The sequence below is a fragment of the Lissotriton helveticus genome, chromosome 12 (assembly GCF_964261635.1).
Source record: "Lissotriton helveticus chromosome 12, aLisHel1.1, whole genome shotgun sequence".
Taxonomy (NCBI): domain Eukaryota; kingdom Metazoa; phylum Chordata; class Amphibia; order Caudata; family Salamandridae; genus Lissotriton; species Lissotriton helveticus.
The window spans coordinates 84,873,909-84,901,209 of NC_136073.1; the positions used below are offsets into that span (position 1 = coordinate 84,873,909).

A 27,301-nucleotide genomic window follows, 5' to 3' on the forward strand; every position below is an offset into this window, starting at 1 on the left:
TGACTTTCCTAACATCTACTAAATCTTGCCATATTTTCTTATTCTTTGTCGGAACCCCATTAACTAAGATAACCAGAGGTTCCTCTTCCACTTTTTCTACTCCAATTGTGTTAATGTTTTTCTTGAAATCTAGAGGCAAATAAACAACTCTTCCCTTTAATCCTCTCTGTAAATCTGATGGAGGCAATTTCCCTGTCTTTGGCTCCATTCTTACAATAGCCTGAAAGGGATGGATACTTTGAATCAAAATAGATTCATAAGTATTTAAGTCCTTCAATTCAGAAGGAATCTCAACCAATTCCAGATTATTATGAACTGCTCTAGCAGGCATCTGGTTTTGTTTTAATTTGTTACAACAATAAGTACACACACGTTGATCCAATCCCAAATCAAAACAATTTTCTACCATCAAGTATGTTGCAAAATCCTTCCATTCACTATTATTTTCCCTTTCACTTTTTGCATATAAATCCACTAACTTAGTCTGATTCTTATAATAAGTGCGTCGACAACACACACAAGTGAAATTAGGCCTCTCACTTGATTTCACCTCAAACGTCGCAATTTCCCTCTGGAAATTATCTGTACTGGAAACCTGTACACTATCTTCCACATGACCCTCTACTTCTTGCTCAATTTCAACATTCTCCTCTTTACTTCCAAAGTAACAAAACTCAATTTCTTCACATATATTCTTCACATCTATTTCAGAACCATGCAAAAGAGCAGCGCATAATTGTTTCAGCATAATTGCTGGACTCTTAGCATAATACAACATTCTAACTAATTTCCTCACTTTATTATGATGCACTGCTAGCATCCTGAAATGATGAAAAACACTCTGGCATACTCTCCTGGAAAGACAAGCCAGTGAATGACCATGCAAACCTGTCACTTCTCTTACTCTGCAAGGATCTAATTCTTGCAACAACATCATTTTCTGCTTCAAACTTTTTTTGTTAAATGACCGTACAAAATCACAAAGCAAATTGATGGAATCCTGTCGCACACTGCAAATACTACTACACTTCCAGGTGTACACAGGACCCTTAGCACGTCTTCCTAAAACCTCATTACCTAACACCTCTTCTGCCTCTGTTGTCACAAGTTTTTCTTTTTCAACTGGACAACCATCTTTCACTTCATAAGCACGACCACTGGTGTCAACTGCATGCACCAAATCATTATCCTGGAAATAACTCTCCTCATTAAAAAATGCCTCACAGCTTGAACTATGCATCCATTCTCCAGAAAAAACTTCACAAAAATTACTACGATTAACTATTCTCTTCCATCTACTATTTCTTTTGAAATCAAAAATTGCCTTGTTTAGCTTCCTAATTCTATTGATTATCAAAATAAATAACTTACGTTTAATTTCAAATGCCTGATCAATAACTTTCTCAACTTTTTTTTTTCTCTTATAAAAAACTAGTTTCTGTTGACCTTTCTTAATATTTTTTAACAAATTGCCAATTATCCTGTTGCGGAACATTCGTTTACGAATCTCCCTAAACTGTTGTTTCCTTCTACTATCATGCACAGATTTATCTCTTGCTCTAGCAGTAACATTTTTCATTGTCCTTTTCTTTCCATTTGATTTCCTTCTCGTTTTATGGACTGAAACATTTTCTGTAGTAATATTTTTTTTAATACAAATATTTCTTATGAAATATTTAGAGCTCTTACCCGGTGCTTTCTTCGTGGCTTGAGAAATCTTTTTGTTAGAGGACTGCTGCGTTTTTTTTTTCACCTGCTGTCTTTGACGTTTTGCAGCCTTTATCTGTCTTTGTATTGTAGGCATGGTGAAATCTTGAAATGATCTGCAGTTGAATCTGTGGAAAAATATAATAAAAAATGTTATTAAACATTATTACCAAACAGTAAATCAGTAACAGTGATCAAAAACTTAACACACTACTTGACATTTTAATTTGAAGATTTTTTAGTCATTGGCAATTTTACAATACAGAAATACCAGAAAAGAAATGACATTTATATTTATGTTACCTATGCTATTTTATATGTGAATCTGATCTAATTTTATGAGCATATTTTAATATTTTATTGAAGACACTACACATAACCTGTTTTTGAAGGTGTCTTTATTTTTAAATTAAACGGTTTACCTTTTTACTTTTTATTAATTATAAATTTTAAAAATAAATGTTTATATTTCCAAAGGCTCAAGCAGGTCAGCTTCCCATCCTATATCATATAATTCGGACAAATCTGCATCCTCATCACGCTCTTCTTCATCCTCAGGATTTAAATCATCCAAAGGATCAACATCCACTGATGTTTCAATTACAAGTTCAATGATGAGGTCAAAATCAACTGATTGCAGATTGTCGCTCATGTTGAGGTTGTCTTTATCTTTAAAGAAAGATAACAACAATGAGATGTTGCAGAGTAAGAGACAAATCTCAGAGATTATAATAGTAAAATTGTTTAACAAGATTAACATTTAGCAGCTATTATTTAGCCATGTCCAGCAATGCTGAGCAGGTGAAGCCTATGTCTAATTTTTCACTGAACAGGACTCATCTCTTCTTAACCTTGGATAAGCCTCACCGACTCTGTGTCCCCTGCACATACTTAAATGTAAAGGGGCAGATTTATATTAAATGGCACATCCCCAGGCATGCACCAGTTAATGTGCACCACTGCTCTGCCACCCATGGTGTGCCGCATTTACAATCAGATAGGAGAAAGCTGCGTCAAAACCCTGCGCCTGCTTGAAGCTGGCATAGGTCTTGACGCAGCATTGTGGAGATGGGGCACCCCTGAGCCTTGCTGGAGCTGCATCGCACTTGCGATACAACTCCAGCAATGCGCCACCTTTACGGCACAGATGCGTCACGCATCTGTGCCGTTTTGCCCCATGCTGCGCCGCATTGTAAATGCAGCACACCATGGGTGGCGGAACAGCGGCGCAGGATGACTGTCACATCCCTGGTGATGCGCCAGTCATCATAAATCTATCCCTAAGCTTCTTATCTTGTTACAGATGAACTGCCATATGTATCATCAAAATATTTTACATTTTCTAAATAGCGAATTTTAAGGAATAAATAGCGATTCTTTACCATTCCTAATTTGCGATGAGCAAATTGCTAATTGCAAGTTACCCATTCATTTCCATGGGCTAGGAGGCTCATAGGAATGAAGGTTTAATTTGCGATTAGCAATTTGCTCATCACAAATTAGGAATTTTTCCAAGGGTGCAGGGGTGTCTCAAGAACACCCTGCTGCACCCCTGAAAAACAAATTTGGGGGCATATGGCACACATACATGCCCTAAGGGCATGTGTTGGCGTCATATGGCACCTTTTGTTTTTTTGAAAAAAAACTTTTTGAAAAGAATTCACAAATTACCACCAATTTACCACAATAGTTTCCAAATCCTTAATGTCATTTTTTACATAGTTTTTGTTTGATACATTGCATTTAAGTAGTCACAAAATTTGCAAATCCTTCAGTGCAATTGCAAAATAAGGAATAGCAAATTTTGCTACTCCTTATTTTGCATCAAACTTGTTTGATACATACCATTTGTCTAATTAACATTTGCAAAGGCCGAAATTCGTAGAATTTTGATCTTTGCAAATGCTAATTAGCTTGATACATATGGCCCCAAGTGAGGCCTGTCTTGCGACATGGTGCATCTTTTGCATCACTGCTGCTTGGGTTTTATGTGGTACGTTTTTTTTACACCATGACATATCTGCCTAAATGCATCAATTTGTAATGTTGTCGCCTCATAGCAAATCTTTTGCACCACCGCTGCATCATAAAAGTGACGCACAGTGACACAAAAGAGGCATACACCTATCATAAATCTGTCCCTAGCATTTTAAATGATTAATCCAGGATGACAATAAAGTGTGTCCTATCCAGAGGTTTGTTTAAGGTGAGGTCTACTCAGGATTGCAGATTAAAGTTACGCTTGATGAAGAATACAGAGGAGATAATACATGTAAAGGCCTACCAATGAAGTAAAGTAATGTACACTTTATTGCGCCAGTCATCATAAATGTATCCCTAAGCTTCTTATCTTGTTACAGATGAACCACCATATGTACCATCAAACTATTTTGCATTTCCTAAATAGCAAATTTTAAGGAATAAATAGAAATTCTTTACTATTCCTAATTTGCAATGAGCAAATTGCTAATTGCAAATTACCCATTCATTTCCATGGGCTAGGAGGCTCATAGGAATGAAGGTTGCAATTTGTGATTAGCAATTAGCTCATCACAAAATAGGATTTTTTTCAAGCGTGCAGGGGTATCTCAAGAACACCCTGCTGCACCCCTGAAAAAGAAATTTGGGAGCATATGGCACACCTACATGCCCTAAGGGCATGTATGGGCGTCATATGGGACCTTTTGTTTTTTAGAAAAAAATGCTTTTTGAAAAGAATTCGCAAATTACCACAAACTAGAAGTTGGTGGTAGTTTCCAAATCCTTAATATCATTTTTTACATATTTTTTGTTTGATACATTGCATTTAAGGAATCGCAAATTTTGAATTATTGACATTTTAAGTCATTTCCACATGTGCAGTGTTTTCAAAATATGATTTGAAAATCGTTTTTGGGGAAAAGTAATGGTTTGCAAATTTATGACAAGGACATAATGGTGTATGCTTCTCTATAAGCCATTTCAGTGTCTCTGATGTCATTTTTCCCATATTACATTATAAGACCTTTCCCCATGGAGCACATTCCTTCTAAATATGCTCCCACCTGTGCATTGCGAATTTAGATTTTGACTGTTTGAGTCACAGAGCCATGTTAAAAGTGACCCAAAAAAATTGCAAACGTTTTAAAATAACACATTCATGTGTCTTAAGGACATTTTAAGTCATTTCCCCATGGACAATGTTTTCTAAGTGGCGCAAAAGAGGCATACACCTATCATAAATCTGTCCCTAGCATTTTAAATGATTAATACAGGATAACAATAAGATGTAGCCTATCCAGAGGTTTGTTTAAAGTGAGGCCTACTCAGGATTGCAGATTAAAGTTACGCTTGATGAAGAATACAGAGGAGATAATACATGTAAAGCTCTACCAATGAAGTAAGTGATGTCTACTTCATTGCGCCAGTCACCATAAATGAATCCATAAGCTTCTTATCTTGTTAGACATCAACCGCCATATGTATCATATAACTATTTTGCATTTCCAAAAAAGCGAATTTTAAGGAATAAATAGCGATTCTTTACCATTCCAAATTTGCGATGAGAAAATTGCTAATTGCAAATTACCCATTCATTTCCATGGGCTAGGAGGCTCATATAAATGAAGGTGCAATTTGCGATTAACAATTTGCTCATCACAAATTAGGAATTTATTCCAAAGGTGCAGGGGTGTCTCAAGAACACCCTGCTGCACCCCTAAAAAAGAAATTTGGGGGCATATGGCGCACATAAATTTTAACAACATTCCTTTACCTCAACAACGATTTTCAAATCATAACTTCAAAACACTACACATGGGAAAATTACTTAAATTGTCCTTAAGACACATAAAAGCGTTTTTTGATTGGCTTTCCTGCATGGTAGGGTCACTCTTAACATGGCTATGTAACACAAACATTCAAAATCTAAATTTTCCATGCACATGTGGGAGCATATTTACAAGCAATTTGCGCCACAGAGAAATGTCTTACACTAAAATGAGAAAAATAACATCAGGGACAGTCAATTGCCTTATAAAGAACCGTACACCATTATGTCCTTGTCATGAATTTAAAAACAATTCCTTTTCCCCAAAAACGATTTTCAAATCATAATTTCAAAACACTGCACATGAGAAAATGACTTAAAATGTCATTAAAACACATGAAAGCGTTTTTTGATTGCCTTTCGAGCATGGTTGGGTCACTTTTAACATGGCTATGTAACACAAACATTCAAAATCAAAATTTTCCATGCACATGTGGAAGCATATTTACAAGCAATTTGCGCCACAGAGAAAGGTCTTACACTAAAATGAGAAAAATAACATCAGGGACAGTCAATTGCCTTATAAAGAAGCATACACCATTATGTCCTTGTCATGAATTTAAAAACAATTCCTTTTCCCCAAAAACGATTTTCAAATCATAATTTCTAAACACTGCACATGGGAAAATGACTTAAAATGTCATTAAAACACATGAAAGCATTTTTTGATTGCCTTTCCAGCATGGTTGGGTCACTTTTAACATGGCTATGTAACACAAACATTCAAAATCAAAATTTTCCATACACATGTGAGAGCATATTTACAAGCAATTTGCGCCACATAAATCATAATTTTCTCCTTAAAGCACACTATTCTCTATCTAAATTAAAGAAATATTTTCTCACCTTAGCAAATACTTTGAGTTTGAAAACAGTCTCAGAAACACACCAATTTGTCTTCAGCAGAGCAAAAGGTATGCACTCCAGAGTCTGCAGCTATCAAAAGCACAGAAATGCTGTAATTCTTCACGCATATTTCTCATGTCACCCAATCAAAACTCTTCCCTCACTTTTTTTCAAATGAAAACCCTTCCCCCTCTGCCCTTTCTGCCTATTTTCCATAGCAACCACCTCCTGGAATACCTCTGGTGTTTGCAAGTTCACACAACAATGTTGCAATTGAACTCTGAACTCTCAGTGCACCTGCATATCCAGTGCATTCTTTCAATTAATGATTTTTTATTGACCACTCAAAATACATCTTTCAAAGAACACATCTGTGCACCCTAACTTTCTGTTTTCATCAATCAAAATCCACCAATCACTGTTACTGCTTCATGAACACAGAAACTCCACAGTTTTTTTTTCATTTTACACTCTCATTTTTTCAACTGCCATTTCATTGCCACACTTCATCTGACTGCAGGAGAACCTTCTCTCACCATGTTTTCTGTCTGGATTGTTGGTCATAGTTATATTCACTGGGCTCAAAGGTACGTTGAAAGCAGGAATTTACCTAACCTCAATTTACAAGATGTGGAAATTAAGTGGTTTGGCCACAGAGGATTAAAATGTCACCAATTGATACCATTGGTGAAAACCTTTATGCATTTGCCAAAACCTGACCTGTTAATTGTGCACTGTGGAGGTAATGATTTGGGCACTTTGACTGGTGTAGGTCTGGAAATGCTTTTAAAGGACACCTTTGAGCAATTAATGGCACTTTTTCCTCAGACTGCCTTGGTATATTCAAATATATGCCAAAGACAGAAATGGAGGTGGTCAAACCAATTTTGTCCACAAATTGAGAAGTCGAGGAAGCATGTAAACAAATCTGTTTCAGCTTACATGAGAGACCATGGAATGGGCTCCCTGTACAACAATAACTTGCGTTACTACATGCAAGATATCTACAGAGGAGATGGAGTTCACTTCTCAGATGAGGGCAACAGAGTTTTCACTCTGAATTTAAGAATGTGCATTGGTACCTACTTATAAGTACCTAAATGTACCATAAACCCAAAAGCTCTTCTCAGAGCTACCCTACATCTAATCACTCACAATTATTATTTTACTCTAACTTTTTTCACTAATTTTCAACAAAGTACGCTCCCTGGGGCGCTACCCGGTACGCGTACCGGGAGCTAACCTCGCGAATTTTTTTTAAAAAAATGTTTTTTTTTCGCACATATAAGCCTCCTCAGCCACCCTCAGAAAACCTAGGGGGTCAAGATAACTCTACCGTGCCCCCTTCTACCCATTCTGAACATTATTTGCCCTCCATCTTGTATCTTAATTCGACTGAAACACAAAATGGTGGACTCCCGGAACGCTTAAGGTCCGCGAACCGAGGCGCTCAACGGTTCGCGTACCGGGTCGCTCCCTGGGAAGATAAAGAAAATAAAAAATAATCAACAAATCCAACAATCAATTAACATACAGCATTTGAAAAGTCTATCATTCATTTTTCATTGTAGTACGCTCCCCAGAACGCTTCCCGGTTCGCGTACCGGGCGCTACCCACGCAAAAAAACAAAAAAAAATAATTTTTTTTTTTGCCCCGCGGGGCCCTTTTAAAACCTCCACATTAAACCTAGGGGGTCAGCGAGGATCTACTATGCCCCCTTATGGTTATTTCCCCCTTTGTTTTGGCCTCCTCTTGTCTCTCGATCCTACCGAGAGACAAGATGGCGGCCGCTCCGGACTGTTTAGAATGTTGACAGACACCGGAGAGCCAATCAGCTTCGCTACGCGAAGTTTTGGTACGCTTAAGGTCCGCGATCCGGGGCGCTGCCTGGTCCGCGCTTACAGATATATATCTTTTTTTGAACGTTAATTTCTCAAAATCCACTGCAGCACATATATTGAGACCTACAAAAGGCACATCGGGCTACCAGTCCCTACAATTTAGCCAAGTTTCGTGCAAATCCATTCAGCCGTTCGGGCTAAAAGTGAGGCTAACCACCCTATGGAAAACTCAATGTTAAAAACACGTTTTGGGACCCCCCTTTTTTCTCGGCCCCCCCTGGACGAACCCCCCCCCAAATTTTCAGGGGCTGCTCAGAAACAAAATGTTCCATTTTCCAGAAAATTTCAGCCAATTCCGTCCACAAACGCCAAAGTTATTAGACATAGAATTTTCAAAAATCCCATAGGGAAAAAATCCTAACTATATATACCTACTGGCGACCGCCAGTAGGTAATATATATATATGTGTATATATATATATACACCAGTTAAAATATTTTTATTCTTTTACAATTACTTTGACACTACATTAACAGCAACAGTAGGGAAAATGTTGGATAGCGGAGGGGATAAGATTACTATTCCCACTCCATTTAGTGCAACAATAGGGAAAGTGTTGGATAGAGTAGGGGAATATTTTACTATTCCCCACTCCAGGGAGTGCAACATTAAGGAAAGTGTTGGATAGTGTAGGGGTAAATATTGCTTTTCCCACTCCAGAGATAGCAACAGTAGGGAAAGTGTTGCATTGCATAGGGGTAAAACGTACTATTCCCACTCTAGAGTGTGCAACAGTAGGGAAAGTGTTGGATAGCGGAGTGGAATAATTTACTATTCCCACTCCAGAGAGTGCAACACTAGGGAAAGTTGTGGATTGCGGACGGGTAACAATTTACTATTCCCACTCCAGAGAGTGCAACACTAGGGAAAGTGTTGGATAGTGGAGGGGTAAAAAATTCGTATTTCCACTCCAGAGAGTGCAACAGTAGGGAAAGTGTTGGATAGAGTAGGGGAATAATTTACTATTCCAGGGAGTGCAACATTAAGGAAAGTGTTGGATAGCGTAGGGGTAAATATTGCTATTCCCACTCCAGAGATAGCAACAGTAGGGAAAGTGTTGCATTGCATAGGGGTAAAACGTACTATTCCCACTCCAGAGTGTGCAACAGTAGGGAAAGTGTTGAACAGCGGAGTGGAATAATTTACTATTGCCACTCCAGAGAGTGCAACACTAGGGAAAGTTGTGGATTGCGGATGGGTAACAATTTACTATTCCACTCCAGAGAGTGCAACACTAAGGAAAGTATAGGATAGCGGAGGGGTAACAAATTAGTATTTCCACTCAAGAGAGTGCAACAGTAGGGAAAGTGTTGGATAGTGGAGGGTATAAAATTACTATTCCCACTCCAGCAAGGGCTAAATTAGGGAAAGTGGTGGATAGCACAGGGGTAAAAATTACTATTCCCACTCCAGAGAGTGCAACATTAGAGAAAGTGTTGGATAGCGGACGGGATAACATTACTATTCCCACTCCAGCAAGTGCTACAGTAGGGAAAGAGTTGGATAGCGAAGGGGAATAATTTACTATGCCCACTTCAGCAAGTACAACAATAGGGAAAGTGTTGGATAGCGAAGGGAAATAAATTACTATTCCCACACCAGCAGGTAGAATAGTATGGAAAGTGTTAGATAGCGGAGGGGAATAATTTACTATTCCCATTCTAAGGAGTGCAACAGTAGGGAAAGTGTTGGATAGCGGAGGAGATACAATTTCTATTCCCACTGTAGCAAGTGCAACAGTAGAGAAAGTGTTGGATGGCGTAGGGGTAAACATTACTATTCCCACTCCAGCAAGTACAACTGTAGAGAAAGTGTTGGATAGCGGAGAGGAATATTTTACTATTCCCACTCCAGCGAGTACAACAGTAGGGAAAGTGTTGGATTGCATAGGGGAATATCTTACTATTCCCACTCATGCAAAATAATTAAAATTAATTAACAAACAATTAATTGATTTTAAAAAAATGACCTCCCACCATATTCCCCTATAAATGACGCCACCAATGTTGTAAAACATAATACAATTAACATAATTCATTAATAATTAATTAATTATAACTAACAAGAAATTTAAAAAATCAATATAAATTAATTCACACAACACAATCAAACAACTTAAAATAAATAATATAATGAGCTTTTAAAAGTAAATTACTTTCCAACCTACTCTCCTATCAACCCACAACTGCTCTTAAAATAATGACGAAAATAACATAATGAATAATTAATTCATTAATAATTATTAATAACCGATTAATAAATAATTAACAATAATGGATGTACCACAATTAACAATATAACATTTTAAATACATAGGTTTTAAACTATTTATTTTTGATTAATTATGATTAAATTACTTCCCACTCTACTCCCTATAAACCCACAACCCTCTCCTAAAAAAACACAATTAACATATTTACCAATTAATTAATAATAATTAATAAACAATAAATAGCTAATTAATAATACATTAATTACCACAATTAACAATATACAATCATAAATACTTAATTATTAATTAATACAGATTGTTAATTTATTAATTATAATTAAATTACTTCCCACCCTATTCCCCTATAAACCCACAAATAACGCAATTGAGATATTTACCAAATATTTATTAATAATTAGCAACCAATTAAGAACTAATTAATGATACATTAATTGCCACAATTAACAAAATAAAATACTAAATACATAAATATGAATTAATACAAAATATGAATTAATTATAATGAAATAACTTCCCACCCTATTCCCCTACAAACCCCCAACCCGCCACGGATCTAAAACGCAAAATTTGCTTTAAAAAAATGAATAACTTCTTAAAATGTAACACATACTATAAAAAAAAAATGCAATACACAAAAATAGAACACATACAAGTAAAATTCACACTAAAATACATAACACTTAATCAAACAATGATATTTTTAACAAAAAATATTTTTGCTAACCATATAAATTACTTCGATATTTTGAAAACTGATATTACTTACCTTCAACTAGATATTCTTGACAATGTTATTTGACAGTCAACATTTTTGTAGTACGATATTAGTGCTAGTCGATATTTCCAACTCAATATTATGTCTGTTCACCGGTGGGATGTACTTGCAGAGCATTAACCAAGACCCTAATTAGAATGGTTGCTCTAACTTGCAGAGCCCAGGAACGAACAAAACCAAAGTCCTTCTGTTATCCTATAAATCAGACTATTAACTAATTTAGTCCATTTTAATATATTCAAATGGATGCAAAAAGATTCACTTATTCTGCCTACTTTAATGGTTGGTGTTTTATTTTAAGTGCTTAAGACTGCACTAGAATGCCCAAACATAGCATCAGAATGTATGTGGTGTTTGGGGGGGGAATTGGACCTGCACAGAGGAAGACTAGCTGACTTCCCATTCATGTTAACATTTAGGCTGTCTCACTGGAGCCTTCAGCAGCCCAGTTTAACTGGGAAGGGCCGAGGGTTCAGTGGGTGAACAGCAGCCACAGCCATGTTGCCAGACCATAATTCACTTGTGGAGGGAACCATGGAACTATCACATAAGCCAGCCACTGTGTTTGGGTCAGCTTTAATTGTCTACCTCCAATCCCACATTGTAGAAAGCACAAGATTTGGAAAATTCACATAAACAAACTAACCCATATTCAAAAAAAAATTAATTTCATATTTTAAAATGAGCACCACTTGAAACACATTAAAAACGTCCTGGCATGATCAATAATTAATTTCATTTTGCAATCCCAATTGTAATTTTTTAATTCATGTAAAATTTCAATCACAAACCGAAAGTTGTTACAAATGGCGGTCTCTAGTTGGCAGATGTAGGTACCTTTGTCCAAATAGGGACCCTTGCTTCTAGTCAGGGTAAGGGAGATACACTTCTATAATATCCCCTGCTCACCCCCTAGGTAGCCTGGCATGAGCAGACAGGCTTATCTCTGAGGCAGTGTGTAAAGCATTTTTGAACACATACAGTAATACAGTGAAAACACTACAAATGGACACCACACCAGTTTAGAAAAATAAGTAATCTTTATCTAAACTAAACAAGATCAAAACGACAACAATGCACAATACAGTAATAGAAATTTGACTTTCAAATGGCAGAAATAGTTCAGTTCAAAACAAATTGCAGATGCAACACTTTTCACACAAAGTACCTTGAATACGTACCGCACACAAACAATAAGGGTTGCAGGGAAGGTGATGCGTCGGTTCCTTACATTGAGGGAAGGTGATGCGCTGGTTCCTTGCTCCGGGGGAGGTGATGCGTCCATTCCTTATGGCTGCATAGGGGAGGTGATGCGTCAGTTCCTTACCAGAGAGGATGTGATGCGCCGGTTTCTTACTGCATGGGGTGGTGATGCATTGGTTTTTTACTGTGTCCCCCAACAATGTGAAAGATGTGGCGCCTCGAGGCAATGTGACGATCCAGGATGATGAGTGGCTTGTTGCAGCCTCTCAGTAGAGCTTGCGTCAGAATCGGTGTGGTGATCTCGGACTTCGTAAATCGGTGCACTCGATGCGGCATGGGGCGAATCCTAGAGCCGCACGCAGGCACTGCGAGGATTTCTTCTGCGATGCCATGGAAACGGGTGCAAATGCATCGCACATCTTGAAGTTGCATTACTTTTCCAGCTCCTAGCGGCAATCAGCCTCCAGAGGTAAAAACAACAGCAGGCACCTCAGGTCAGAACTCAGAGCAGGGAAGTTCAGGGGAGCTGGTGGTGAAGTCTTTGTTTACCTGAGACTTCTGAACAGGAGGCAAGCTCTTCTTCAATCCTTTGGCGATCTTCCTCAAGAAAGGGAAACAGCAAACAGCAAAGTCCTTTTCCCTTTTCTTGCCAGAAAGTAGCCACTGCAGGCCAACCCCAACCAGTTTCTCCAGCTCTTCTCCTTGGCAACGGTTTCTCTTGATTTCCATCAAGTGATCTAAAAGTCTGGGGTCTGAGTCCCACTTTTAATACTGTAATCTCCTTTTTCCCTCCTGGCCCAGGGCTCTGAGCTCAGTCCAAACCAGTTGTGCAAGTGCACAACAACCTCCATTGTCAGTGTGAGCCCTTGCTCCAGGCATACCACACGGGCGGAGCCATCATTGTGGAAATCAGGCAAAGCCCTATTCAGGTGCAGATGGTACTCCTCCCACCACTCCAAATGCAGACAAGGCCTATTCAGCCTTGTGCTGGCTCATCCAGACTCCTAAGCCAGACAGTCAATACACATCCTAGCAGAGGCACACCTGATGGCTGAGCAAGAAAATACCTACTTGTAAAAATCACCCTCACTAAAAGATGCATTTTAACATTCTGAGTTCAGGCATACTAAACTTTATTTTCGTACCTTGTTCCCAGGGGTAGTTAGGCTTATAAGATGTTATAAGCAAACTCTCCATTCTACCCTATGGGAACAGATAGCCTTTCAATAGTGAAAAATGAAATTGGCAGTATTTCACAATCAGGACATGCCACACACACCAGGGCATGTCCTACCTTTCACATATACTGTACAACCAGTGCTGCAGTCCCACAAGTAGCATTTTATTTACAGGCCCTGGTCACCCATGGTGCACTGTACTAGGGACTGTCTAGTAAATCAAATAAGTCAATTATGGAGACACCAATCAATAACAACAATTTACAAAGGGAGCACTTGCACTGTGGCTTGAGCAGTGGCAAAGTGCCCAAAGCATGTAGACCAACAAAACGAAATGCAACACACGTCAAAAACACATGAGGCAAAGTCAAAAATAGAGGGGAAGCCCACGCCAAAGATTCCAGGTCTAACAAAAATATGGACAGAAATACTACTGAAAAATAAAATCCTAGTATTTTTTAATTTCAGTAGTTTTTTATTTGAATGTAAGTTAATTTCAGTACTGAAACCCAAGTTTTATTTTCCAAAAACATTTTTTTAAATCCATAAATAATATTTTAGAAACATATCAATGTTATTTTAATCTCCCAGTACATATGCAAATGAATTCATCTAAATATAAAACACTGTCCACTGAAATATTTAAATAAAAAAATGAATAAATCCTAATATTTGAGCATTCTGAGTCAGAGGAAACGCACATAATGGTGCAAATCATACATGCTAAGTAGTACAATCAGGTATTAAGGCTAAATTGTTGGTAATCTTCTGCAAATTGAATACGTCCCTAGGAGTACATTAAAACACAATCTCCAAAATTCAGGTCATGGTTCAGTCCACCAGCTACTAACGCTTTTAGAAAAATCCAGTGACTTGTTGAGTACATTCTAATTAACTAAAATTAGAATGCATATAAAAATGTCTACAACTTTATTAGAAAATAATAAATGTCAAATTGGTCAGTGATACTGCCAGAGCAATGTTACTCATCTTCAATTTTGTCCATGCAACATAATGGTGTTGACAGAGCAAGAGGAAGAGATAGGTATAGAATATGTTCTATTAAACACATTGAACAGCCAGACAACAACTTTGTTCTAAACTGAAGAAAACGTCTGTTTTCTTCTAGCTCCTTCACTATATCAAGAACGTGCGCTTGAGTAAAGAAGACACAGAGGGATTTTTCGATAGATATGGCAACCCGTCTGCACAGTATGATATTGTCAATTGGCAGCAGGATTCCGAAGGCACTATCAGGCATGTGAAGGTGGGCAGCTATGACTTGAGCGCCCCTCCAGGAAAAGTACTGATGATCAATGTTAGTGATGTTCAATGGGTTGGAGGAATTAAACAGGTAAAGTATGGCCCTTTTTAGTATAAATGTATCATATCTGTTTAAAATACTCTATTAACAAATAGCAATACAGGAAGATACATGTACAATAGAATGAAAAAATGTCAAAGGATCAGCAGTAGTACTGAATAGGGGATACTGTTATTGCAAAGTGTAGTGGAGCCTAGTCTCACAACCTAATGTTAAAATTTAGAAAATAAAGTGACATTATTCCTCCTAGGTAGCAACTTCAGAATCACAGTTAAAGCCCTCATTCTGTTGAATCAGGATATAGGCAATGTGCTGATACATGGCCTTCAAGACTCCACACTGCCCTCTTTTTAAGGGCATCTTACAATTAGAAACATACCTCACCAAGGGCCCTACGAACCACATCACCCCTTCTTGACAGGAACTCTATTTTCTGTCAATGAGGCCTGCACAATCTTTTAAAAACAGCTACATTATTTATGAAACCCATTGTGACAGGCACCCCTGCCTATCTAGCTGACATGGTCATAATCTCGAGTTGACGTTTGACAAGCTCACACCCAGAATACCATCAGATTAGAGATGAAGAAGTGCAAATATGTAAAAAACAAAGCATTACGCCTGCTCCATTTATTGAACCAGGTTCAAGAACATCAACGTATCTATCAGCACTGCTCCAACCAATCCTGATCCAGTTTAGGAAAGAGTTAGATACACACCTCTTTGACAAACAATAGATTTATTTATTTTATTTATTTATTTATTTAATTTTTATTGCGCAAACAATTACCCTGGGGTGTCTCGGCGCATGTGAGAACTAGCAGGACCGAATAATAGAGTTCATTGATCAAACAACCACGTCTTTAAAAGCCTCCGGAAGCTCATCAAGTTGGGGGCATTTTTAATATTTAGTGGCAGAAGGTTCCAGAGTTTTGGTACAGCCACTAAAAAGCGTCTGTCTCCCCAAGTTGCCGTTCTGGTACGAGGTACAGGTAGGAGGCAGGTATTAGCAGATCTCAGCAGTCTTTTGGGAGTGTACGGCTGAAGTGCCTCAGTCAGAAACTTAGGTCCGCTGCCATGCACTGCCTTGTAGGCAATGCAGAGGGCCTTGAATTTAATTCGGCTTTCTACTCTAAGCCAATGAAGCTGACGAATGGCGAGAGTGGTAGGCTGACGGCGAGGAATGTTTAAGAGAGTTCTAGCAGCCGCGTTCTGTATGGACTGTAGCTTTGACAGCACACGTTTCTGGGTGTTAAGAAAGAGGGCATTTCCATAATCAATTTTGGAAAATACCAAGGCGGTGACTAGGGTCTTCCCAGCTGAGGTGGGGAGGTGAGGCAGCAATTTCTTAATCTTCTTTAAAATAAAGAAAGCAGAGGAGACAACCTTGTTGACATGAAGGTTGAAAGTAAGCTTGCTGTCGAAAATGACTCCCAAATTCCTCGCCTTTACCACTGGGATAGGTGGAGAGCCCAGCTGGTTGGGCCACCAAATGGAAGACCATTCTGGGGAGAGGTTGCCAAAGGTCATAACCTCGGTTTTATCCGAGTTAAGCCTTAGGCAATTGGAGGACATCCACATATTGACAGCAAGCATAGCCTCCTGAAAGTTGGCTGCCACGGCTGTGCCGTTCTCATGGATCGCCAGCACCAGTTGGGTATCGTCTGCGTAAGATGTTAAACGTACCCCGTAGGCCTTTATTATCCTCGCTAAGTCCGCTATATAGATGTTAAATAACGTGGGACTTAGCGAGGAGCCTTGTGGTACTCCACATGGTAATGCAGAGACGGGAGAATAGAAATTACCCAGCTTAACAGTCTGGGTGCGGTCGGCCAGGAAGGATGAAATAAGGTCTCTAGCCGAACCGTCTATCCCCAGAGCTGTGACACGGTCGACCAAAATAGCATGGTCGACCGTGTCAAATGCTGCGGACAGATCCAGAAGAATAAGGATGGCCGCACCTCCCTGGTCCATGATGGTTGTGATTTCATCTGAAGCTTTTATTAGAGCAGTCTCCGTCCCGTGTCCCTTCCTAAAGCCAAACTGCGTTTCGTCTAAGAGTTGGTGAGTATCGACGAACTCTGATAGCTGTATATTCATCAGAGCTTCGCAAATTTTGGCAGGAAAGGGGAGACAGGCAATAGGTCTGTAGCTGACCAGGGCGGAGGAATCCAGGGAGGGCTTCTTCAGAAGAGGCTTAATCACTGCCTTCTTCCACGGGGCTGGGTAACAGCCGGTTTGAAAGGCAGTGTTGCAAAGTTCCATAAGTGGGTGAGAAATCACCTCACTTAAATTGGCCATCACTGAGGGGGGGCATGGGTCCAAAGGGGATCCAGACTTGGTGATAGAGATAAGTCTGCTAATTTGGTCTTGTGTGGTGTAGGCGAAAGACGAGAGAGGGTCATGGTTGATATGGGGTATGTCCTTACTGCTGACAGTGGATCTGGCCCCTGCATCTCCACCAAAGGATGCATAAATATCTGCCACTTTAGTGATAAAGAAAGTGGACAGTGCGTTACAGAACAGCTGGGAGGGTTCAGTTCCGAGACCCGACGGAGGAGTAGATAGGGAGGTGACCACTGAGAACAATTCTCTGGCCGAATTGCTGGCATTATCTACTTGGGTGGAAAAAAAATCGTTTTCCGAGCGAAAATGGCCTTTTTATATATAGTTAAGGCATCTTTGTAGGTTTGCTTGGCTATAGGACAATAGGATTTCCTCCAGCGTCTTTCTAGATTCCTACAATATTGTCGGTGAAGTCTAAGCTCTTCTGTGTACCATGCCGCCGATGGCGACCTTCTGTTAGGTCGAATGGACTTTTCCGGGGCTACCTGATCAGCAGCGTTCCTAATCCAATCTTGGAAGCCGGAAGCTGAGGGAATGGGGTTGGATCCTGTAGTAGGGGAGGATAATGTCAGGATGTTTGCCATCTGAGGGATGTCAGCATTCTTCCAGGCACGAATTGCTGCCCTGCTAGGAGGTCTGGAAACGGGGAGATTAACTGGGCGAGTGTCAATACCAAATATAATAGCCCTATGATCAGTCCAGGTAAGGGGTAAAATCTCTAGTATCGTGATGAGAGAGTTATTGGTAAACACACCGTCCAGTGTGTGTCCCGCCTGGTGAGTAATTCCCTTTACCAATTGTTGAAGTCCTAGGGTTAGAAAATCAGCAGTAAGTTGGAATGTATCGTGGTTTCCCTGTTCTTCCAAAGGGAACTTAAAATCTCCCAGTATCGTGTAATTAGTGGAGCCTATAATAAAGTCATTTAGCTCAGAGAGGGACCCAAGAAAAGAGTTTCGAGGTCCAGGAGGTCGGTATAGCAGAGTACCTTTAAAGGTTTGTTTACAATTGATGTTAATTGCAAAGGTTACAGCTTCACAGTTGATGGATGAAATGGGGTCAAGCGTGGTATAGTACTGATTCTTGTAAATTATGGCGAGTCCTCCCCCTCTTCCTATTTGTCTGTCATGTCTCACAACGCTATAGCCATCTGGGGTAGCCTGACAGAAATCCGGTCCCGAGCCCTCATCTCCCCAAGTTTCAGTGGCAAAAAGAAGGTCCAGGTCGTGAGTAGTAATAAACTCACTGATATCTAGACTGTGACATGGGAGAGAGCATGTGTTAATTAGCGCTGCTCGACAGCCCAGAAAGGGGGTAGTGGTCATATTGGAAGGGGCATCAGGAGCTAATAAATTGGATAGAAGAGGAGAAGGTAATTGATAATTGCATCCAGGACACGGGGCGGGGTTAATACCCACAGCGGTTGAGGGAGGCAAATGGATGCAATGGTGGCTAAGATAGCCCGGATTGAGCAGTCTGATAATTGAATTTGTCATCGGTGGAGAGCATGGTTCAAAAAATATGGAAAATGGCTTTGATTTAACCTCTACTGAAAAATCCAATTTGAATCCACTCATATGCTCAAATCATAGACCTATATCTTTGTTGCCCACTCTTGCCAAGATGCTGGAGAAATATGTTAACCAATACCTTACAATGCACTATAGAACTTGATGACCTGCTCCAGCCCCATCCTTCTCAACCTGGGTTTTGAGCAGGACATAGCATTGAATCTGCACTTCTATCTTTCGATGTGGCGGCTGCTAATCTCACCCCACTCGGCATGCTACTCTTAGACGCAGAAAAGGCGTTTGACCGAGTGGGGTGGGATTATCTGTGGGGGGTTCTGAAGCAGTTTGGCCTGACGGGTCGTTATCTGAGGAATATACAGGCTCTTTATAGGCACCCTAACGCCAAAATAAGCTATGCTGGGATATTGTCATCTAATTTTTCAATCTCAAGGGGAACTCGGCAGGGGTGCCCGTTGTCACCCCTGCTTTTTGCTCTTTCCATGGAGCCATTCATTAATGCTCTTCAAATGCAAACCAAAATTGAACCTTTTCGGCACCATGATAAAACTCTTAAAATCACAGCATATGCTGATGACTTAGCGATTTATACGACAAATGTGGCGCATGCTTTGGTAGGGATAACTGACGAATCTAATAATTTTGGTCTTATTTCTGGATACAAACTAAATTTAAACAAAACCCAAGTTATTATGAAATATCAATCTAACCCTCCAGTGCAGGGTTTATGTCAGGCCGCGATTTATTTAGGAGTAAAGATATCTGCTAAGATTAGTGAGATAAATGCACTTAATTATGATACTTTACTCAAAGAAGTGGTTGTCCTTCTGAAAAAATGGCATAAAATCCCTCTTAATCTCCTAGGGCGAATTAATCTAATTAAGATGAACATTTTGCCGAAATTTCTTTATCTTTTTAGGTCTATTCCTTTCCGCGTTTATAATTTGTTTTTCAAAAAACTAGATGGCATTTTCAGCAGTTTTATATAGGGCTATAGAAAGCCTCGAAAATCGATGCTGCTATTGAAACTCCCACTTGATAAGGGTGGTCTTAATTTCCCTGATTTTAGAGCCTATTTTTTGGCGTCTTTCTTGGGCCGACTCCGCAGTCTGTATGCTGTAAACAACCAATTTTTCTTTCATCAATTTATGCTTGGTAGAGACGCGAAACAATTCTTGGCAAGAGTACAAGACCCGAATTATTTTAAACGTGTTAAATTTAAGACGGCGAAGGATGCAGTACGTATCTGGAACCTGATATTGATTAATTGTAGTACTTCCTTTTTTCATACTGATCTGCCACTATGGGATAACCCAGGGCTTCCAGGTATTTTTAGTGACAAAGCGGGGCGAGACTGGGCCATTTATGGTATTAAGACACTAGGAGATCTATATGGCACAGCGGGCTTCTTACACTTCGAAACCCTGAAACTTTTGTACAAACTACCCGAATTTATGTTCTATAAATATATTCAAATAAGGGATTTTCTCATTCGTAAGATGAGTCTGAATGAAGTGACTGGATCAGAAATTTGGACATGTTTTTACTCGGACAATAGGAAATCACTAATTAGTGTGGGTTATAGGTGTCTTAGTCAATATAAAATAGACGATTGTCCTAAAATGGCCCTAACATGGTCCACCAGATTAGGATTTAATGTAACAGCCCAGAATATTTCTGCGGCATTAGTTAACACCAATAAAGGGGTTCAATCTTCTAGCTTAAAGCTCCAATCTTACAAAACTATATGTCACTTATATCACACTCCACAAAGAATTTTCAAATGGTCACAAAACAGTTTAGTTAGCGATCGTACTAAATGCCCTAAATGTGGTCTGGTGGCAGCAGACCTCATACATATGATTTATTCTTGCCCATCATTATCTAACTTTTGGACAGCAATCGAAAATATCTTACTCCAAAAACAACTGATCAATTCTGCATTATCGGCCGCGTCAGTTCTTTTGGCTATACACTCTACTAATAGTTCTAATAAAGATTTGTTAAATATTCTTTTGTCCTGTGCTAGATTGGTTATAGCCAGAGTCTGGATCTCTGAGAATCCTCCTCACACGATTGAGTGGTGGGCTTTGGTTAACGAGATTCATACTATGGAAGGGTCACTTGCCAAGATTAGAGGTACTAAAGCAAAGGGGAAGTTTGCTAAGACATGGGGTAACTTTTTGTGAAATTTATTTTGCTATTGACTGTGGTTGTTCGGGGGGGATGATCTCCCTTTTCTTTCTTAGGGGGGCTTTAACTGCGGCTAAACAAGTTAACTGGAAATGTAAAGTGACTGCATTCTGTATACTGTATATGTCTGTATTTTTTTGCTGCTTTTTCTTTGTAAATTAAGATTGTTTTTGCCTTGGCTTGTCTGTCAATAGAAAATTCTTTAAAAAAAAAAAATTATAATCTGCACTTCTCAGTGGTAGTGAGTTCCTGAGGCATCACCTTAACAAGGGTAGAGGTGCTGCACTGATTTTATTACATCTCAGTGCAGCATTTCATACGGTTAACCATACCACGCTCTTACAAACATTAGAGGGAATGGGAATATAGGACATTGCCTTATCCTAGCTAAAATCTTTTCTGTGCGACTGCACCTTGCTATCGCACGCTAACCAACAGAGGTTGAAAGCTCATCTTTTAGCCTCAGGTGTGCGCAAGGGATCCACATTGAGTCTTCTGCCTTTTAATTAATATGTTACACCATTATCAGAGATAGTGGAAAATTGCCCGTCTCACACTCTGTTTGAATGCCAATGACACAAAAATTGTTTTACCTGTGCCATCCAAGGACAATCAGAATTTGAAGGCCTTGCAGTCTTGTCTCACCCAAGTTTCATTATGAATGTGTATCAACTCCTAAAACTAAATGGAGACAAGACAGGAGTCTTATTGGTGGGTAATCCCTCTACCCCTTGGGCATATGGCTTGTGGCATGTGGCAATGGGTAATCCCTCTAGCCCAGTGCCAGTCATAAAGAACTTGGGAGTTTGACTTGATGATAAACTCACCATGAGTCAGCAGATTACCAAGGTGTCACCCACTTGTTTTAGTGTTCTGTAATGGCTCAGGAAGATCATTTGCTGCCTTTTCTGCACAGAGAACTGCAGTCTAGGCTCTGGATATTTATAGGCAGGATTATGCGAATGTCTTGTATATGGGGGTGGCAAAATCGCTTCTTAAATGCCTCCTGTTTATATGTCTTCTGCTCCAAACCCCAAATTCATATCCATTGCCAGTTTGCTAAGGAGTTTACATCAGTAATCATTGAGCGATGGGTGCAATTTAGGGCAGTGTGCTAAATTCACGAATGTCTATCAAATACAGGACCCCTTTAGGTTTAATCTTTGGTGTCTTTGTATTCCCCTGCATGCTCGCTGCATTCTAGTCATCTGAGGTTGGCCGCAATTCTATAAATTAGGAAATCTCTGCAAGAGGCCGAGTATGCTCCTTTCTCAGATCAAGAATTTGGAATTCTCTGACTTTGACATTGAGAGAATGTCATTCACTCCCTCTAGTTCATAAATCTTTAAAAATGTGGTTGTTTCAACCTCTAGGATTCTTTTAATTCTGCACCTTTTTTAGAATGTAAATTGGACTTGCCCATTTACCGTAATGAGCTTAGTGCTGGTGAAAACAAGAGGCGGATGGCAAAACAGGAACAGTTTATTTCATTAAACAGTTCGGCCTAGAGAGCTGTTACACACACAAAGTCTGAGGACTGTCTCAATTCACATTGGGTTTGTACTCTTTTTTATATACAAAATGGCAGCGTTTCCCCTGTACCAAATATGGTGAGGAATGTTGGTTGCTGTCCTAGAATTATAAATCAATGGTCAGATAGTTACTACACATGAGTCTCGACCTTGCACGGACACAGTGTGGCTAGTGGTGAACATGTCCAGCTGTCCGGGATGGAGAGTATGTGATGATCACTTTGTGTGCTAGTTCCTGATTGGCTTTGTGTTCCTAACTCATGTGGCGTCTAACTTTATGGTATTTTTAGTGGTGCACGTCCACCCTCCAGCCATGTGTGCTATATTAGGGAAGTCTTACCTCACCATTGTAATGTCACTGTGTCTATTTGTGGGATTGATCAAGAGTTTCCTGCCCGAGAGTTTGCCTGTCAGCTGTGATCCCTCCCGCTTGTGACTCTTCAATCAGTAATCTTGGGCCTAGGTAGCAGGTCCTTCCTGATTACATAGTTGTGTGTTGAGGTAGAGGTAGAGTTCAGAACGGGAAATTATATTAATAAAAAGAATAGTTCATTTAGAGTGATATACCCATTGATACCCATATTAACACTTGAAAACCTTTTTTAGGTAGCCACGCACTATACAAAATATGCATAATAATAACAATAAAAATAACGGCACACTTTCACACGTCGAAATCAGCTACCATCCAATCACAGTAACTGTATCTTTGAGTTAGACCCTGCATGGAACTCCACTGCTTTTTTTATCTAGGTTTACATTATATAAACACCACATACATATATGCATGCATACATACAAGCACAGCACCACAACATATAACACAGCTACTAGGTGCAAAAAGCAAGAAGATTGTATTGTAGAATTTGGACAACTCAAAAGAACAAAACATTCTTAATAGCATATTTAAAGGTTAGGAAGATGGATAATGAAAAGCTCACAGAAGATCTTATATAGATTTTTGCCTTTTTATCCCAAATAAAATATATCCACCTGAGTCTGTGCACACTTTCTAGTCATTGACATTTATATTAGGGATATGGGCATATAGGGCATTCCTGTATGGAGATTGCAGGAAAATCACATTACAATCAGTGTGTCACAGGTACATGGAGTAACATGCTTCTTCACAAATACAGCATGATCTCTTCCAGACTCCCATTCTCCGCATTGAGGGCTCCCTGACCTGTCTTGTTTTGCAAAGGTGCCAAAATTAACCCTCCCAGAACCATTGACATTGCCTGTGGTGTCCACCTGCACTTATTTTTGGGCACCAGCACTTATTTTTCCTCAGCATAGCAAGCAGAAAGTGGAAAAATAGTCACAAATGGAGAAAGCAGGAACCTGCAAGAATGTGATAAAGGGGCAGAGAGAGGTTGGTCGGAAATTCAAGAGGCACACCTGAGGCTAAAAGGTGAGGTTTCAACCTATGTTGGTTAGTGTGCACCTGGAAGGTGCAGTCACACAGGAAAGATTTTAGCAAGGATAAGGCAAATGATCTATTTTCCTATTCCCTCTAATTTTTCTATGAGCGTGGTATGGTTAACAATATGAAAGTTATTTGCCCTTTTTGAGGCAAATGTGTTTAATACCTCCCTGCAAACTGGCTTAGTCCCTCTGTTATGGAATCAAGCTTTTAGACTCATATCTCATATCTCTTCTCCCAGCAGCCTCCAACATTCTGGAAACTATTATGAATAAACAACTCTCTGAGTTTCAAGAATCTAATCACCTCCTACACCCCTTCTCAGTCAGGTTTTTGATCATGACAGTACCAAAACAGCACTGCTGAAAGTGTATGAGTCTCAAAATAGCCCCTGTATGGCTGGTGAATGTTGGACATTGTTCAGCATTCAGTCCATCATCTTTTTCTGTTCCCATGTCTCCGTTGCCCACCTTGGATGAGACATTCGGCATTATGATAGTTTCATATGCCGACAATACCCAGCTGGTCTACTCCTATGAAGGCAACTTAGAATCCCGCACAGCAGCCTTCTGAATTTGCATGAGAGCAGTCTTAGGTTGACTCAAAGAAAGCCAACTACAATGCAACCCAGATAAAATAGAAATCATATTGTTTGGGCCTAACATTAATCTGGTTGGGATGGCACCTGTCCTAAAGATGGATGTCTACTCCTGCCCCAAACCTTGCAGCTAGAAACCTGGGAGTCATCTTCAAATTCGTAATTTGGTCATTGGAGTTGGTTCTGGTTTTGAGTAGCCAATCAGTGAATTTGCACAAAGATCTGGGTTTAATTCATCATTTCTTTCATCACAGCGCCACCCCAGTTTAAACACAGTCATATTGAAATCAGTCTTGACCCTCCTCCTCAAGGGAACAATCCGGCCAGAACTGCCAAATTAGGTCCTCCCTAGACCAGAAACAAGTTTCCTGGGACCTGTTTCAGGGACTCCCCCTAATCAGCCAGGCTAGCTTTAATCCAGTGGCACAGTGAGCACATTACACACATCTGGGCATACCCCACCCACTTAGGGCAAAAAAAGCAAAAAGCACAATTGGTGGACGGAATGCTGAACAATGCAAATATTCACTCCAAGTCTGAGGATATAGGTTTAATCCATTGTTTATTTGCTCGCATCACCACCCCAGTTTGGACCCAGCTATATGCAAATCAGTCTTGACCCTGCTCCTCATGAGAATGGTCCAGCATGAACTGAAAGGCCAGGTCCTCCCTGGACCAGAAACAAGCATCCTGGGATCCTGGGTGATACCCTGAAACCGCTCCCATTCAGGCTACAGTGGCAGACTTATAACATGTTTTAAGCGGCTACTAAAGTGGGTGGCACAATAAGTGCTGCAGTTCTACTATTAGCATTTTATTTACAGGCCCTGGGAATATGGTATACCTCTATACTAGGGATGCATAAGTAAATTACGTATACCAATTAGGTGTAGGACAATTTTACCATGCTTTAGGGAGGGGGCACAATCACTTTAGTACTGCGTAGCAATGGTAAAGTGCAGACTCCTGAAGTCAGCAAAAATGAATTCAGAATAATAGGAGGGTGAAGACAAAACATGTGGGGGAAGAATGCCAGGTCTAACGTATGCCATCTTTTTTTAAATTCTTCATTTGGCAATCTCTAATAGTAAATTTGGATGTTCAATATCTATTTACTTTGTTGTAAGATGTACATTTTTGCTCTGTCTTGCACCTCTCTAGAGTGAATCATTTTAATCAAATGTATGAATCCGACATTCAGTGGGCAATTTTTCATTAATTTAATTGTTTTGTAAGAGCATATTTTGGTTCATATATTTAAATGGTTTAAGAGCACTATTCAAAAACAGTTATAGAGCTGTTTTAATTTGGGCTACAAACTAATGTAAAAGCATCTTAATATGTTTACTCTGAATGCCTATCGCAACAGTGAATTCTCCTCTGGATCCAGCATATACCCCAGAAATCCCAATATGTTCCATCACCGTCAGATAATACCTGAGGCTCCAAAGTTCTAAGTATGTGACTGTTCAATATTTAGTTGTATGTACTGTGATGCCAAATACTATTTTACCTAAATAACAACTATATCATTTGATAGTAGGCTGTATCTTCCAAATATCTATTGTTTCGTTCACCTGCTAGTATATGTACCACCTAATTGTATAATTACTCAATGTTAAAACAAGGAAGGAGCTAGAAAATATAAATACACTCCGACTTGAACCATACCTCTAATTTCACAGAGCATGTGAAGAGAGCAAACCTAAGCTTCCTTTTATGCTTCTTCCAGCCATGCTTTCACCCTTACATCTATTAATTCAGACATTAACCATACTTTCGTCTTTCGATCTGCTCATTCATTCATTCATCGATTCATTCATCCATCCAGCTAGCCCGCAAGCTTTCAATCTATACTATATCCCAATAAAATACTCCTGTAGCTATGCATTCACCCATCTAGTCGTTGACTCTTCCTTAGTTCATCCTTTCACTCATCTGCCATTCTTTGGTCCTTCCATCCATTAACCCTTTAACCCATTCTTTGACCCTTCCTGTCTTTTACTGTCCATCCAACGATTTATCTTTTCTTCCTTGTGTTTTCTTCCTTTAACCCCTCCTTCCCACTCCTGGCATTTTATCTCCTTTCTATCTTTTTCCTCTCATCTTTGTTCATTCATACTTTTTCTTACGCTAATTTTTTATTTGTCCTCCTAACTGTTTTCGACCACTTTATAATTTCTCATTCTGTATTTCCTTCACTGTGCACTTCAGCCATGCCCACGCCTGCCGGTCATGGAAAGCCTCATTTGTCTAGAAAGTTGCATGCAAACAGCAGAGGTCTATAAACAACTTCATGGGACTTTGTTCACCAGTCCAATAGAGAAAATTGGCATCCTCTACTTAAGCTGCTAGAATGGGGGTTTCGCTAAGTCACTGCAGTAAAGGCAGCTGATTTTGGTTTTAAGAATATGTTTTACTAGTGCATGTTGAAGGACTATGAGACAGCAGATGTGAGCACTGACGATATTATAGTTAGTACCAACCGCCGCTCTTTAAAGTGGGCACATATATTAGAGCATGGCGATGTGTTGGCAAACATTAATAATACATTCGCCGATACTTTTGATAGACATTTAACTTCACCACTTGGGGAAGACACATTTCTGGAATTACATAAGCAATATTTGACAGTATTGGTTTCGTTGGTAACCAAAATGTCAAAAAAGACTGGTGGAGATGTAAAAACCCTGAGTAGGGAAG

At 39.5% G+C, this 27,301-nt stretch overlaps 1 protein-coding gene across 1 annotated transcript in view; it reads left to right on the top strand.

The window, feature by feature from the left end:
• The window catches only part of LOC144797883 (extracellular calcium-sensing receptor-like), a 174,467-nt gene that overhangs the window by 131,989 nt on the left and 15,177 nt on the right, over nucleotides 1-27,301 (top strand). Inside the window, exon 2 of the mRNA XM_078668685.1 lies at nucleotides 14,783-15,007. Within this exon, the coding sequence (XP_078524811.1) occupies nucleotides 14,783-15,007 (225 nt within the window). The remainder of the gene's footprint in view (nucleotides 1-14,782; nucleotides 15,008-27,301) is intronic.